At 39.4% G+C, this 15,902-nt stretch overlaps 1 protein-coding gene across 1 annotated transcript; it reads right to left on the reverse strand.

The window, feature by feature from the left end:
- Nucleotides 1–8: 8 nt before the first annotated feature.
- LOC128219285 (uncharacterized) lies at nucleotides 9–12,387 on the reverse strand. The gene is made up of 4 exons (XM_052927096.1): nucleotides 12,044–12,387; nucleotides 9,790–9,914; nucleotides 6,083–8,854; nucleotides 9–361 (listed from the first exon to the last, which is right to left on the reverse strand). The coding sequence occupies exons 1-4, from the start codon at nucleotides 12,385–12,387 to the stop codon at nucleotides 9–11; spliced, it is 3,594 nt and encodes a 1,197-aa protein (XP_052783056.1).
- Between the last annotated feature and the right edge of the window lie 3,515 nt (nucleotides 12,388–15,902).

Below are 15,902 nucleotides of genomic sequence, written 5' to 3' on the forward strand. Positions count from 1 at the left end.
GGGCTTCATCAACCTTTTTGGTGCTTTATGGAGCCTTTATCAGGCAATGCGTTTGAATAATCTTGGGCGCCATCAACCTTGTGGTGCTTTATGGAGTCGTTATAAGGCAATGCCTTTGGGTAATCTTGGGCGCCATCAACCTGTTGGTGCTTTATGGAGCCTTTATCAGGCAATGCTTTAGGGTAATCTTGGGCGCCATCAACCTGTTGGTGCTTTATGGAGCCTTTATCAGGCAATGCTTTAGGGTAATCTTGGGCGCCATCAACCTGTTGGTGCTTTATGGAGCCTTTATCAGGCAATGCTTTAGGGTAATCTTGGGCGCCATCAACCTGTTGTTGCTTTATGGAGCCTTTACCAGACACTGTTTTAGGGCAATCTTGGGCGTCATCAACCTTTTTGGTGCTTTATGGAGCCGTTATCAGGCATGCTATCGGGACATCTTGGGCGTCCAAAAACTGTTGTTGCTTATGGAACGTTTATCAGGCATGGTATAGAGTAATCTTGGGCGTCATTAAAGTGTTGTTGTTTTATGGAACGTTTATCAGGCATGTGATAGGGTAATTTTGGGCGTCATTAAACTGTTATTGTCTTATGGAACGTTTATAAGGCATGCTATAGTGAAATCTTGGGCGTCATTAAACTGTTGTTGTCTTATGGAACGTTTATCAGGCATGCTATAGTGAAATCTTGGGCGTCATTAAACTGTTGTTCACTCATTGAACGTTTATCAGGCATGCTATAGTGTAATCTTGGGCGTCATTAAACTGTTGTTAACTCATTGAACGTTTATCACTCATGCTATAGTGTAATCTTGGGCGTCATTAAACTGTTGTTAACTCTTTGCAAGTTTATCACTCATGCTATAGTGTAATCTTGGGCGTCATTAAACTGTTGTTAACTCATTGAACGTTTATCACTCATGCTATAGTGTAATCTTGGGCGTCATTAAACTGTTGTTAACTCATTGAACGTTTATCAGTCATGCTATAATGAAATCTTGGGCGTCATTAAACTGTTGTTGTCTTATGGAACGTTTATCAGGCATGCTATAGTGAAATCTTGGGCGTCATTAAACTGTTGTTAACTCATTGCACGTTTATCACTCATGCTATAGTGTAATCTTGGGCGTCATTAAACTATTATTAACTCATTGAACGTTTATCAGTCATGCTATAGTGTAATCTTGGGCGTCATTAAACTGTTGTTAACTCATTGAACGTTTATCAGTCATGCTATAGTGTAATCTTGGGCGTCATTAAACTATTGTTAACTCATTGAACGTTTATCACTCATGCTATAGTGTAATCTTGGGCGTCATTAAACTATTGTTAACTCATTGAACGTTTATCAGGCATGCTATAGTGTAATCTTGGGCGTCATTAAACTGTTGTTAACTCATTGAACGTTTATCAGTCATGCTATAGTGTAATCTTGGGCGTCATTAAACTGTTGTTAACTCATTGCACGTTTATCACTCATGCTATAGTGTAATCTTGGGCGTCATTAAACTATTGTTAACTCATTGAACGTTTATCAGGCATGCTATAGTGTAATCTTGGGCGTCATTAAACTGTTGTTAACTCATTGAACGTTTATCAGTCATGCTATAGTGTAATCTTGGGCGTCATTAAACTGTTGTTAACTCTTTGCACGTTTATCACTCATGCTATAGTGTAATCTTGGGCGTCATTAAACTGTTGTTAACTTATTGAACGTTTATCAGTCATGCTATAGTGTAATCTTGGGCGTCATTAAACTGTTGTTAACTCATTGAACGTTTATCACTCATGCTATAGTGTAATCTTGGGCGTCATTAAACTGTTGTTAACTCATTGAACGTTTATCAGTCATGCTATAGTGTAATCTTGGGCGTCATTAAACTGTTGTTAACTCATTGAACGTTTATCACTCATGCTATAGTGTAATCTTGGGCGTCATTAAACTATTGTTAACTCATTGAACGTTTATCAGTCATGCTATAGTGTAATCTTGGGCGTCATTAAACTGTTGTTAACTCATTGAACGTTTATCACTCATGCTATAGTGTAATCTTGGGCGTCATTAAACTATTGTTAACTCATTGAACGTTTATCAGTCATGCTATAGTGTAATCTTGGGGGTCATTAAACTGTTGTTAACTCATTGAACGTTTATCAGTCATGCTATAGTGTAATCTTGGGCGTCATTAAACTATTGTTAACTCATTGAACGTTTATCACTCATGCTATAGTGTAATCTTGGGCGTCATTAAACTGTTGTTAACTCATTGAACGTTTATCACTCATGCTATAGTGTAATCTTGGGCGTCATTAAACTGTTGTTAACTCATTGAACGTTTATCAGTCATGCTATAGTGTAATCTTGGGCGTCATTAAACTCTTGTTAACTCATTGAACGTTTATCAGTCATGCTATAGTGTAATCGTGGGCGTCATTAAACTATTGTTGCTTTATGGAACGTTTATCAGTCATGCTATAGTGTAATCTTGGGCGTCATTAAACTGTTGTTAACTCATTGAACGTTTATCAGTCATGCTATAGTGTAATCTTGGGCGTCATTAAACTGTTGTTAACTCATTGAACGTTTATCAGTCATGCTATAGTGTAATCTTGGGCGTCATTAAACTGTTGTTAACTCATTGAACGTTTATCAGTCATGCCATAGTGTAATCTTGGGCGTCATTAAACTGTTGTTAACGTATTGAACGTTTATCACTCATGCTATAGTGTAATCTTGAGCGTCATTAAACTGTTGTTAACGTATTGAACGTTTATCAGTCATGCTATAGTGTAATCTTGAGCGTCATTAAACTGTTGTTAACGTATTGAACGTTTATCACTCATGCTATAGTGTAATCTTGAGCGTCATTAAACTGTTGTTAACGTATTGAACGTTTATCACTCATGCTATAGTGTAATCTTGAGCGTCATTAAACTGTTGTTAACGTATTGAACGTTTATCACTCATGCTATAGTGTAATCTTGAGCGTCATTAAACTGTTGTTAACGTATTGAACGTTTATCACTCATGCTATAGGGTAATCTTGAGCGTCATTAAACTGTTGTTAACTCATTGGACGTTTATCACTCATGCTATAGTGTAATCTTGGGCGTCATTAAACTGTTGTTAACTCATTGAACGTTTATCACTCATGCTATAGTGTAATCTTGGGCGTCATTAAACTGTTGTTAACTCATTGAACGTTTATCACTCATGCTATAGTGTAATCTTGGGCGTCATTAAACTGTTGTTAACTCATTGAACGTTTATCACTCATGCTATAGTGTAATCTTGGGCGTCATTAAACTGTTGTTAACTCATTGAACGTTTATCACTCATGCTATAGTGTAATCTTGGGCGTCATTAAACTGTTGTTAAGTCATTGAACGTTTATCAAGCATGCTATAGGGTAATCTTGGGCGTCCACAACCTGGTGTTGCTTTATGGAACGTTTATCAGTCATGCTATAGGGAAATCTTGGGCGTCCACAACCTGGTGTTGCTTTATGGAACATTTATCAGTCATTCTATAGGGTAATCTTGTGCGTCATTAAACTGTTGTTGCTTTATGGAACGTTTATCAGTCATTCTATAGGGAAATCTTGGGCGTCATTAAACTGTTGTTGCTTTATGGAACGTTTATCAGGGATGCTTTAGGGTAATCTTGGGCGTCCACAACCTGTTTTCGCTTTATGTAGCGTTAATCTGTAGTGTTATAGGGTAATCTCGCGCATCACCAAGATGTTGACACCAAAAAAGCAAGTTTAGCTGGCGTACTTAATGTTATATTAGGGTATTGGTTACCTTGCGCATTAACAACCTATTGTATTCTAAAGTAGCCTTTCCGGGCTTGGTATTGGTTTTTTAGCGCTAGAACAACCTATTGATGTCTAAAGTAGCTTTATCGGGTTCATCAGATGCCTCTCATTATCCGACAAAATAAAATGTAAAACTGATCATTATACTGTGGCATAATCTTAATGAGATAAGTGACACCCATTATACTTAATAAAGTATTTATGACTTATCATATCACATCGAAGGAATTACTTTAAATAGAATCTGATAACAAGATTGACTCTTCCTGCCCACTGCCACTTGCCGCCAAGTGATGGTAACATATAGATACTAAGGAATTTTGGACCTTCGACTGCACGTGACTATGGCCATCCGAAATGAACTAAATCCCTCGTCGGTGTCACAAACAGAGACATTTTAAAGACACTATGAGGCATTCCCTTGCACACTTCATTGTTTGTATGGGCAGTGCTTTGGTTGCTGTTAACGGCATAGAAGTGGGAGAACCATGTCTGAACAGCGATTATTGTCAGGTGACGACGACCAACTCTTGGTGCTATAAGCAGTTCGTCAACTGTGTTCGAGGTGTGTGCCGATGTATGGAGGACTATTATCTGGACGGAAACGTCTGTAGTAAGTATACATTCCTATGCTTATCATGTCAATCATATAACATTGTCACTGCGCCACAACCCGAGTTAAACTTGATTAAATCAATCCCGATAGTCTTGTGTGACGAAATCATGTATCATGTCCCCAATGATAACGTTCAAAAACGCGTGGTTTAAGTGAATAACGTTATTTATTCGCATGCCAATAGCCGAACTGTTTAGCTCCGCCTACTTGTTTCCATTCCGATATGGTGGTGTAAAAACAATAGAAGTATGAAAAAGTAATTTCAGCAAGAACTTAATTATGGAGTAAGCAATATTAGAAGTTTGTTAAGACCACAATGCTCGGAGAAACCAGAGCAATCACACGTTGTTCGGTAACTCAACCGAACCCAAAAACAAACTCAAATATACGTGCTGTTATTTGTCATACGTTGATTATTATCTCCCCAGAACGAATGGTATACTCCGGGGAGCCTTGCAATGCTAACAAGTTCTGTATGGGCGGGTCGTCGTGCACGGCAGGGACGTGTCAATGTCAGCCTAGCTACACGTGGAACACGAAACTCGACATGTGCATCCCAACAGTCCAGAAGGCAATCGGGGATACTTGCCTCAGCAACTTCGACTGCTTTGAGGGAGCTCTAGGTAGGAATTGATACTTTGAAGGAGCTCTAAGTAGGAATTGATACTTTGAGGGAGCTCTAGGTAGGAATTGATGATTTGAGGAAGCACTAGTGATGATTTGAGGGAGCACCAGGTAGGAATGGAGGATTTTAGGAAGCACAAGTGATGATTTGAGGCAGCACCAGGTAGGAATGGAGGATTTGAAGAAGCACTAGTGATGATTTGAGGGAGCACCAGGTAGGAATTGATGATTTTAGGAAGCACTAGTGATGATTTGAGGAAGCACCAGGTAGGAATGGAGGATTTGAGGAAGCACTAGTGATGATTTGAGGGAGCACCAGCTAGGAATGGAGGATTTGAGGAAGCACTAGTGATGATTTGAGGGAGCACCAGGTAGGAATGGAGAATTTGAGGAAGCACTACTGATGATTTGAGGAAGCACCACGTAGGAATAGAGGATTTAAGGAAGCACTAGTGATGATTTGAGGGAGCACCAGGTAGGAATGGAGGATTTGAGCATTATGAAGGAATTGATCATTCTTCTTTCTCTTTTCATATTTTAAAATAAGGTGTTCGTGGTGGGAATAGATAAGTTGAGGAAGTAATTGGTGGGAATTGATAAGTTGAGGAAGTAATTGGTGGGAATATATAAGTTGAGGAAGTAATTGGTGGAAATTGATAAGTGAGTTCCGTTATGTAATAGACTCATGAACACGTAACAATACAAATGCGTACGTAATCAAATATGCTTATTTCGATACGTTGTGTAGCATACACATCTTGATCAACGTTCACAAGAAAGATAACGCCTTTGAATATGTTTCATTAATATCTGACTCCTCTATTTTAAATGCGGAATGTGTAGGAATCAAGACACCGCGCTAGTGCCACTGTAGATATACGGTTTCATCTAGCGCATCTCTTTCAGAGGCAGAAGGCGTGTAAGACATTGTCGCTGTAGATACGTCTACATCTGGTTCATCTCTGTTTCAGAGATGAAATGCGTGTAGGACATTGTCGCTGTAAATACGGCTACACCTAGTTCACCTGTTTCAGAGGCAGAATGCGTGTAAGACATTGTCGCTGTAGATACGGCTACATCTAGTTCACCTGTTTCAGAGGCAGAATGCGTGTAAGACATTGTCGCTGTAGATACGGCTACATCTAGTTCACCTGTTTCAGAGGCAGAATGCGTGTAAGACACTGTCGCTGTAGATACGGCTACACCTAGTTCACCTGTTTCAGAGGCAGAATGCGTGTAAGACACTGTCGCTGTAGATACGGCTACACCTAGTTCACCTGTTTCAGAGGCAGAATGCGTGTAAGACATTGTCGCTGTAGATACGGCTACATCTAGTTCACCTGTTTCAGAGGCAGAATGCGTGTAAGACACTGTCGCTGTAGATACGGCTACATCTAGTTCACCTGTTTCAGAGGCAGAATGCGTGTAAGACACTGTCGCTGTAGATACGGCTACATCTAGTTCACCTGTTTCAGAGACAGAATGCGTGTAAGACACTGTCGCTGTAGATACGGCTACATCTAGTTCACCTGTTTCAGAGGCAGAATGCGTGTAAGACACTGTCGCTGTAGATACGGCTACACCTAGTTCACCTGTTTCAGAGGCAGAATGCGTGTAAGACATTGTCGCTGTGGATACGGCTACACCTAGTTCACCTGTTTCAGAGGCAGAATGCGTGTAAGACATTGTCGCTGTAGATACGGCTACATCTAGTTCACCTGTTTCAGAGGCAGAATGCGTGTAAGACATTGTCGCTGTAGATACGGCTACATCTAGTTCACCTGTTTCAGAGGCAGAATGCGTGTAAGACATTGTCGCTGTAGATACGGCTACATCTAGTTCACCTGTTTCAGAGGCAGAATGCGTGTAAGACATTGTCGCTGTAGATACGGCTACACCTAGTTCACCTGTTTCAGAGGCAGAATGCGTGTAAGACATTGTCGCTGTAGATACGGCTACACCTAGTTCACCTGTTTCAGAGGCAGAATGCGTGTAAGACATTGTCGCTGTAGATACGGCTACACCTAGTTCACCTGTTTCAGAGGCAGAATGCGTGTAAGACACTGTCGCTGTAGATACGGCTACACCTAGTTCACCTGTTTCAGAGGCAGAATGCGTGTAAGACACTGTCGCTGTAGATACGGCTACACCTAGTTCACCTGTTTCAGAGGCAGAATGCGTGTAAGACATTGTCGCTGTAGATACGGCTACACCTAGTTCACCTGTTTCAGAGGCAGAATGCGTGTAAGACATTGTCGCTGTAGATACGGCTACACCTAGTTCACCTGTTTCAGAGGCAGAATGCGTGTAAGACACTGTCGCTGTAGATACGGCTACACCTAGTTCACCTGTTTCAGAGGCAGAATGCGTGTAAGACACTGTCGCTGTAGATACGGCTACACCTAGTTCACCTGTTTCAGAGGCAGAATGCGTGTAAGACATTGTCGCTGTAGATACGGCTACATCTAGTTCACCTGTTTCAGAGGCAGAATGCGTGTAAGACATTGTCGCTGTAGATACGGCTACATCTAGTTCACCTGTTTCAGAGGCAGAATGCGTGTAAGACACTGTCGCTGTAGATACGGCTACATCTAGTTCACCTGTTTCAGAGACAGAATGCGTGTAAGACACTGTCGCTGTAGATACGGCTACATCTAGTTCACCTGTTTCAGAGGCAGAATGCGTGTAAGACACTGTCGCTGTAGATACGGCTACACCTAGTTCACCTGTTTCAGAGGCAGAATGCGTGTAAGACATTGTCGCTGTAGATACGGCTACACCTAGTTCACCTGTTTCAGAGGCAGAATGCGTGTAAGACACTGTCGCTGTAGATACGGCTACACCTAGTTCACCTGTTTCAGAGGCAGAATGCGTGTAAGACACTGTCGCTGTAGATACGGCTACACCTAGTTCACCTGTTTCAGAGGCAGAATGCGTGTAAGACACTGTCGCTGTAGATACGGCTACACCTAGTTCACCTGTTTCAGAGGCAGAATGCGTGTAAGACACTGTCGCTGTGGATACGGCTACACCTAGTTCACCTGTTTCAGAGGCAGAATGCGTGTAAGACATTGTCGCTGTGGATACGGCTACACCTAGTTCACCTGTTTCAGAGGCAGAATGCGTGTAAGACATTGTCGCTGTAGATACGGCTACATCTAGTTCACCTGTTTCAGAGGCAGAATGCGTGTAAGACATTGTCGCTGTAGATACGGCTACATCTAGTTCACCTGTTTCAGAGGCAGAATGCGTGTAAGACATTGTCGCTGTAGATACGGCTACATCTAGTTCACCTGTTTCAGAGGCAGAATGCGTGTAAGACATTGTCGCTGTAGATACGGCTACACCTAGTTCACCTGTTTCAGAGGCAGAATGCGTGTAAGACATTGTCGCTGTAGATACGGCTACACCTAGTTCACCTGTTTCAGAGGCAGAATGCGTGTAAGACATTGTCGCTGTAGATACGGCTACACCTAGTTCACCTGTTTCAGAGGCAGAATGCGTGTAAGACACTGTCGCTGTAGATACGGCTACACCTAGTTCACCTGTTTCAGAGGCAGAATGCGTGTAAGACATTGTCGCTGTAGATACGGCTACACCTAGTTCACCTGTTTCAGAGGCAGAATGCGTGTAAGACATTGTCGCTGTAGATACGGCTACACCTAGTTCACCTGTTTCAGAGGCAGAATGCGTGTAAGACATTGTCGCTGTAGATACGGCTACACCTAGTTCACCTGTTTCAGAGGCAGAATGCGCGTAAGACATTGTCGCTGTAGATACGGCTACACCTAGTTCACCTGTTTCAGAGGCAGAATGTGTTGCAGACATCGGTACCAAGACACCCCGCTATTGTCGCTGTAGATACGGTTTCATCACACACATGCACACGTGCAGGTCACGTAAGTGAAGGGCAGCAGTGTTGTATACAATTTGGCGAATTACCTAGGTATATGTGCATATTACAGAATTTTACTGGGATTACATCGTTTCTTTCATATTAAACATGTTAAAGGAAGAATCTTAAATGCGTTATTTGTATTAAAATATTGTCACATTAATATTTTAATTGTATAGAGAATAGTTGAAAATACGATTTGTTAGCTATTTATACATCTTTTCTAAATTCTAGTTCATGACGTAAGCTTTAACAGCCTCTAGACAACCGCAACCTTATACTGTCAATCATAGACGTCTGTACCAAGTCACGCAGACTGGCAAAATATTATCTACGAAAATATGTGTTTGTTTTCACCCTCCAGTATGGTATGAAGCTACAGTAAATGGGGTAATCCTCGATTGTCATTGGCCCATATATATGTGTGAACACCAAATGTGGTTTCATGTGGTTAAATGACCAGTACACATCATTATCCGTTCTTGGACAACTCGACTTATCATCACACAATAACTGCATACACTCATTAAAATGGTATAGAAGAGTACGTTCTTTACAGCTCATGTTGACCAATCATGCTCTTCGATTTCCTGTGCAAGACAGATTGACGTTACCGAACTGTTAACGTCATCAGGTCAAGTGACAGAAACGTGCCAGAGCGGTACGTGCAAGTGCCCAAGCACGGCCAAAGACGTTACCATACAAGATCACGGCGAGACAAATCACATATGTCAACGTAAGTAGAGTGATATTAACAGTCAACATATTGTAAACTGTTATAACTGTTACTATTCATAGGATGATAGTGCAGTGTAAACTCATGAAATTTCAGCTTACGTCTGTACTCATGTTCCAGTGCGGGATACATCTCAAGCTGGGATAGGCGACGGGGTGTGGTGTGAATCATCGAAGACGTGCAAATCCCACTTCTGTGCAAAGTGCCCCGGGGAACCAACAAGTATCTGTGTAACACAAGGTAACACAACCAACCCACTTACAAAATTCTAAAAAAAAATCGATATCGATGAATATGATATAGGTTATACATCATCACAATCTCTATCCACATTCAAATATACGGAATGATAAATGTTTCTACTGCTGAGCATTAGGCAATCAATGGCCATTCTCTATACGATTTTACTAAATAATTATTTTATAGTAAAAGTCATATATTAACACAGAATGTTAAGACATAAAATCGGTTAGAGAAATATTTGTAAAAATCATTATTTTCAGTACAAAGTAAGGCAGCAAGTGCTTCCCTGCTTGTTTGGACGTGGCTGGTGCCAGTCCTCCTGTCTAGTGGACGTCTGTAAAGAACTGGCAGTCGTTTACATTGACTATGTTCACCTCATAGGTTGCTGTATCTACAAGGTTTTCATCCCTTGCCAAATCAACTTGAACTTTTCAAATAATCAACACAAGGAATGGTCACTTTTGCAATTGCTTGGATGGACACAATACAAAAATCTCTTTCGCGAAAACAGTGTTTAAAAACAGTGTATACTCAATATATATCGTGTTAATTTTTAACATAGTTAATTGTCTTCTCTCGTGTAATATTCATTAAATGTAACTGATTTTATCACCAACTCCGCCTGATACTGCCTTGTTGTATGTACACCTGATCACCAGTCTATGGTTATATGTACAACTGATCACCAGTCTATGGTTATATGTACACTTAATCACCAGTCTATGGTTATATATACACTTCATCGCCAGTCTATGGTTATATGTACACTTCATTACCCGTCTATGGTTATATGTACACTTCATCGCCAGTCTATAGTTATAAGTACACTTCATCGCCAGTCTATGGTTATATGTACACTTCATCGCCAGTCTATGGTTCTATGTACACTTCATCACCAGTCTATGGTTGTATGTACACTTCATCACCAGTCTATGGTTCTATGTACACTTCATCACCAGTCTATGGTTGTATGTACACTTCATTGCCAGTCTATGGTTGTATGTACACTTCATCACAAGTCTATGGTTGTATGTAGAGTGCATCATAAGTCTATGGTTATATGTACACTTCATCACCAGTCTATAGTCATATGTACACTTCATCACCAGTCTATGGTTCATGAACACTTCATCACCAGTCTATGGTTATATGTACACTTCATCACCAGTCTATAGTGATATGAACACTGCATCACACGTCTATAGTTATATGTACACTTCATCACAAGTCTATAGATATATATATACACTTCATCACAAGTCTATAGATATATATACACTTCATCACAAGTCTATAGTTATATGTACACTTCATCACAAGTCTATAGTTATATGTACACTGCATCACAATTCTATAGTGATATGTACACTGCATCACAATTCTATAGATATATATACACTTCATCACAAGTCTATAGTTATAGTACACTTCATCACAAGTCTATAGTTATATGTACACTTCATCACAAGTCTATAGTTATAGTACACTTCATCACAAGTCTATAGATATATGTACACTTCATCACAAGTCTATAGTTATAGTATACTTCATCACAAGTCTATAGTAATAGTACACTTCATCACAAGTCTATAGTTATAGTATACTTCATCACAAGTCTATAGTTATATGTACACTGCATCACAATTCTATAGTGATATGCACACTGCATCACAAGTCTATAGTTATATGTACACTTCATCACCAGTCTATAGTTGTATGTACACTTCATCACCAGTCTATAGTTGTATGTACACCCGATCACCAGTCTATTGTTATATGTACACTTCATCACACTTATCAATCTTGAGTTGTATGTACACCCGATCACCAGTCTTTTGTTATATGTACACTTCATCACACTTATCAGTCTTGAGTTGCATGTACACCCGATCACCAGTCTATTGTTATATGTACACTTCATCACACTTATCAATCTTGAGTTGTATGTACACCCGATCACCAGTCTTTTGTTATATGTACACTTCATCACACTTATCAATCTTGAGTTGTATGTACACCCGATCACCAGTCTATTGTTTTATGTACACTTCATCACACTTATCAATCTTGAGTTGTATGTACACCCGATCACCAGTCTTTTGTTATATGTACACTTCATCACACTTATCAATCTTGAGTTGTATGTACACCCGATCACCAGTCTTTTGTTTTATGTACATTTCATCACACTTATCAATCTTGAGTTGTATGTACACCCGATCACCAGTCTTTTGTTTTATGTACACTTCATCACACTTATCAATCTTGAGTTGTATGTACACCCGATCACCAGTCTTTGGTTTTATGTACATTTCATCACACTTATCAATCTTGAGTTGTATGTACACCCGATCACCAGTCTTTTGTTTTATGTACATTTCATCACACTTTTCAGTCTTGAGTTGTATGTACACTTCATCACCATTACTCAATGTACTGAGTTCTGATTGTTGCATTATAAAGCAAATTATGATGAGCAAGTACCAAACTCATACAGTATTTTGAAAATAAAACAATATTCTTGATGTTTATTCCAGTATTTTTAAAACGATGTTTACAATGTGTACTACTTATCATAGTATTATAATTGTTGGTCTGTGAACTATTATGATTTTTTTCAGTATAGTACCTGTAATAGGTGGATGGATACGGAAATGGAAAATGAAGAAACAATAACACCTATATGTATTGTTCTCAGATATCAGTAAAAATGCTCAGAATCAACAGCTGGTGTTACAGTTGGCATTTTTGTCATCTGTTTATACATATATATGTAGTATCTTCCGTATTTCTGATTGCTTTGCTTACTTTGCACAATACTTTTCATATACTAGTACCATATTCCTGGTTATGGATTGAAATAATCCATATTTAAGTAATATTTAGATGGGATAAACAGATGCAATTACGTGACGCATTTTTATTATCCTTTTGGCCAATAGAGGCCCGGTAATCTTTTCGGTCGATCGTGGACTGGCTACCATTTTGGTCAATCATGGACAAGTCATCATTTTGGTCATTCGTGGACAGGTCATCATTTGGGACAATTGTGGCCTGGTCAACATTTCGGTAAATCGTGGCCTAGTCGATATTTTGGTCAGTCGTAGACTGATCATCATTTCGGTCAATCGTGGACTCAGGTCACCGTTTCGGTCAGTCGTGGACTCAGATCACCGTTTCGGTCAGTCGTGGACTCAGGTCACCGTTTCGGTCAGTCGCGGACTCAAGTCACCGTTTCGGTCAGTCGTGGACTCAGGTCACCGTTTCGGTCAGTCGTGGACTCAGGTCACCATTTTGGCCAATCCTGTAGGATCCTGTTGTCACTTAAACGTAACAAAAATGGCGTTATTAAACAGAAAACTATCTCGCTGTGTATTAACATTTTCTAAAATTGCATCTTTCGACTGCTGACATACGATATCTTTAAACAGTTTAAACGAAACAGAAGACAATGTTAGCCTATCGCCCTGTAATGATCGTGATCATTTTAAGGTGTGTTAATTGTCTCTCTTGTGCATTCCTTCTAATTATAGTTAAGGGATGAATTGCGGGCTTGATGTCATTATCGGGGTATGAACGCAATTGGGCTGGTCTACGTGTGTGGAGTCCGAAGGACTCCACGCGTACTTTGACCAGCCCAATTGCGTTCGTATCCCACGTGAAATTCATAGACTTATGGCAAATATTCATTTAAAATTTAAAAAATAATACTTTCTAAAATGTTGATTTATATTTTACGGGTCCTGCTGACACAATACAAACACTAACAACAAACAATAACAATATCAACATTTTTCATGTATATTGTTATTCAATGAATTGCGATCCGAACATATCCGAAGATGTTGTGTTCATCGATTGATAAACGCAATTGCAGAAAGGCAGTGTTAGTTTATTATATGTTAAATATATTGGTACCAGAAGTGTTTCAATTTTACGTTTTAAAGTGATTTCAAGTGGTTGATCTTTTCCCGCGTGATTGTGACGTCATTTGAAAAAATGTTTCCGGTTATAGTCGGGTCGTTCTATGTACAGAATGGGTAAGAACGGATAACTGAAAGGTTTTCTTAAATGAAATGAAGTATTTTTTAACAATTCTTGAAAGAAATAATGAACTATTGGTGTAAATATAAGGAATGAATTGCGGGGTTGATGTCATTATTGGGGATATGAACGCAATTGGGTTGGTCAAAGTACGCGTGGACTCCACACACATTGACCAACCCAATTGCGTTCATACCCCGATAATGACATCAACCCCGCAATTCATTCCTTAAATGGACATTTTAAGACAAAATGGTACTCGTCTTCTAGATCAATTATATAACAAAGTGCACACTTTCTTTCATTTCTTACAATGTTATTATGTCTTCCAACTTCAATATTTCATCTATGGAACGATAGTCTTAATTTTGCAAGTACAGTACTTGTCTGTACTTAATGTTATCTAACTTATAAATATAGCTTGAGACTTCGAATGTATCTTTGAGTTCTTTATATATAAATAATGAGCTACAATTTTCCATACTCACTCTCCAGTCTGAAATATAAATATCACGTTGCCTATTTCCAATCAAATGTACAAAGGCATATTTACTGATTCTGGATAAAGCCACACGTTATAAAACCCCGAATGTTGTAAAACATCTCGAACATTTGAGGCCTAATTTCTAACAGCACGGTTTGCATCTATCTCTCTTAATTCTTTACAGATAGTTGTCCTTAAAATACAATTATCAGTTTTGCTAGTGAATAGTTTGATAAAGTATTTTATAATCCGAACATATCGTTCGATATACAGCGGAAACCGACCTAGCTCCCTGTATAATGCGGCGTTCACACAGTGCCGATTATGGCTCCCGTTTGAGATAAGACAGCGCTACGACACGAAAAGCGAAAAAGTCGGATTACTATCCTCAATGATCTGGAATGTCCTATCATTGTCTGAACGCAGTCGTATATGTTCGTAGCAGAGTCCTACGGATCGGGAATGGTCCGGAAAGGTCGGCCAAACACTCCCGACGGTTAGGTGCGTCCCGTAACATTCGGGAAACATAGCCGATTTTGTCTAGTCGGATTACAATCGTTACTATGTCGTGACAGATTCGGTCGTTTTTTACCATGACAAAGATACAAATCGGATCAGAATCGGATTGAGAACGGGATAATCGGGACGAATTCTGCTGGAAACGGCTGGATCGGGACGCCTCCTGAACAATATGTTGTCGTGATTAAATAAATGTTTTTACAAATTTTAATAAAAGTTTGAATTTCCAGCCACGAATCACAGGATTTTGATCCGACTTTTGACACATTTTAATCGGGAATGGTCCTATCAATGACGGCAGTAAAAATCCTGAATGTGTGACTTAGGCTTAAAGACAATGTATTTGTAGACTTTTTTACTTCAGGTATACTCCGATCCATAATTAAGTATAAATATTACAAACGAGCCAAACAGATTAAACATAATTTTAACTGGAATAACTGTATCTTTTATAAAACCTTTTTTTAAAACCGTCAGAGGCAATTCCATTCAAAGTATCATGTATCCTTTGACCAATAACAAATTTAATCCTACTCCCATATGTACTTCATTGTCAACCACTTTTCTATTTTCATACCCGTTATCCTTCGGCGGTTACTATGCTTGGAAATATATTGCCCATTCACCGGTAACGAGCTAAGGGCACATGACATTTGTACCATGTACTTCTAGAATTACATTTAAATGCTTTTAGCTTCGATTTACATACGGTACAAGTACTGTAAATGTGTCAATCGTGGAGCCGACCATCTGCTTCGAATAAATAAACTATATCTAATATGTGTTAAATAGAACTCTTTGTTATACTTAAAAACTTTTTGGACAATAATTTTGCTGTTCCACGGAACAGTATGGTACACGGTGTGTATAATACTGACACAGTATAGATAATCCAAACCTAAAGTCCTGCCCAATTGCAAAAGC

Source organism: Mya arenaria, chromosome 15 (assembly GCF_026914265.1).
Source record: "Mya arenaria isolate MELC-2E11 chromosome 15, ASM2691426v1".
Taxonomy (NCBI): Eukaryota; Metazoa; Mollusca; class Bivalvia; order Myida; family Myidae; genus Mya; species Mya arenaria.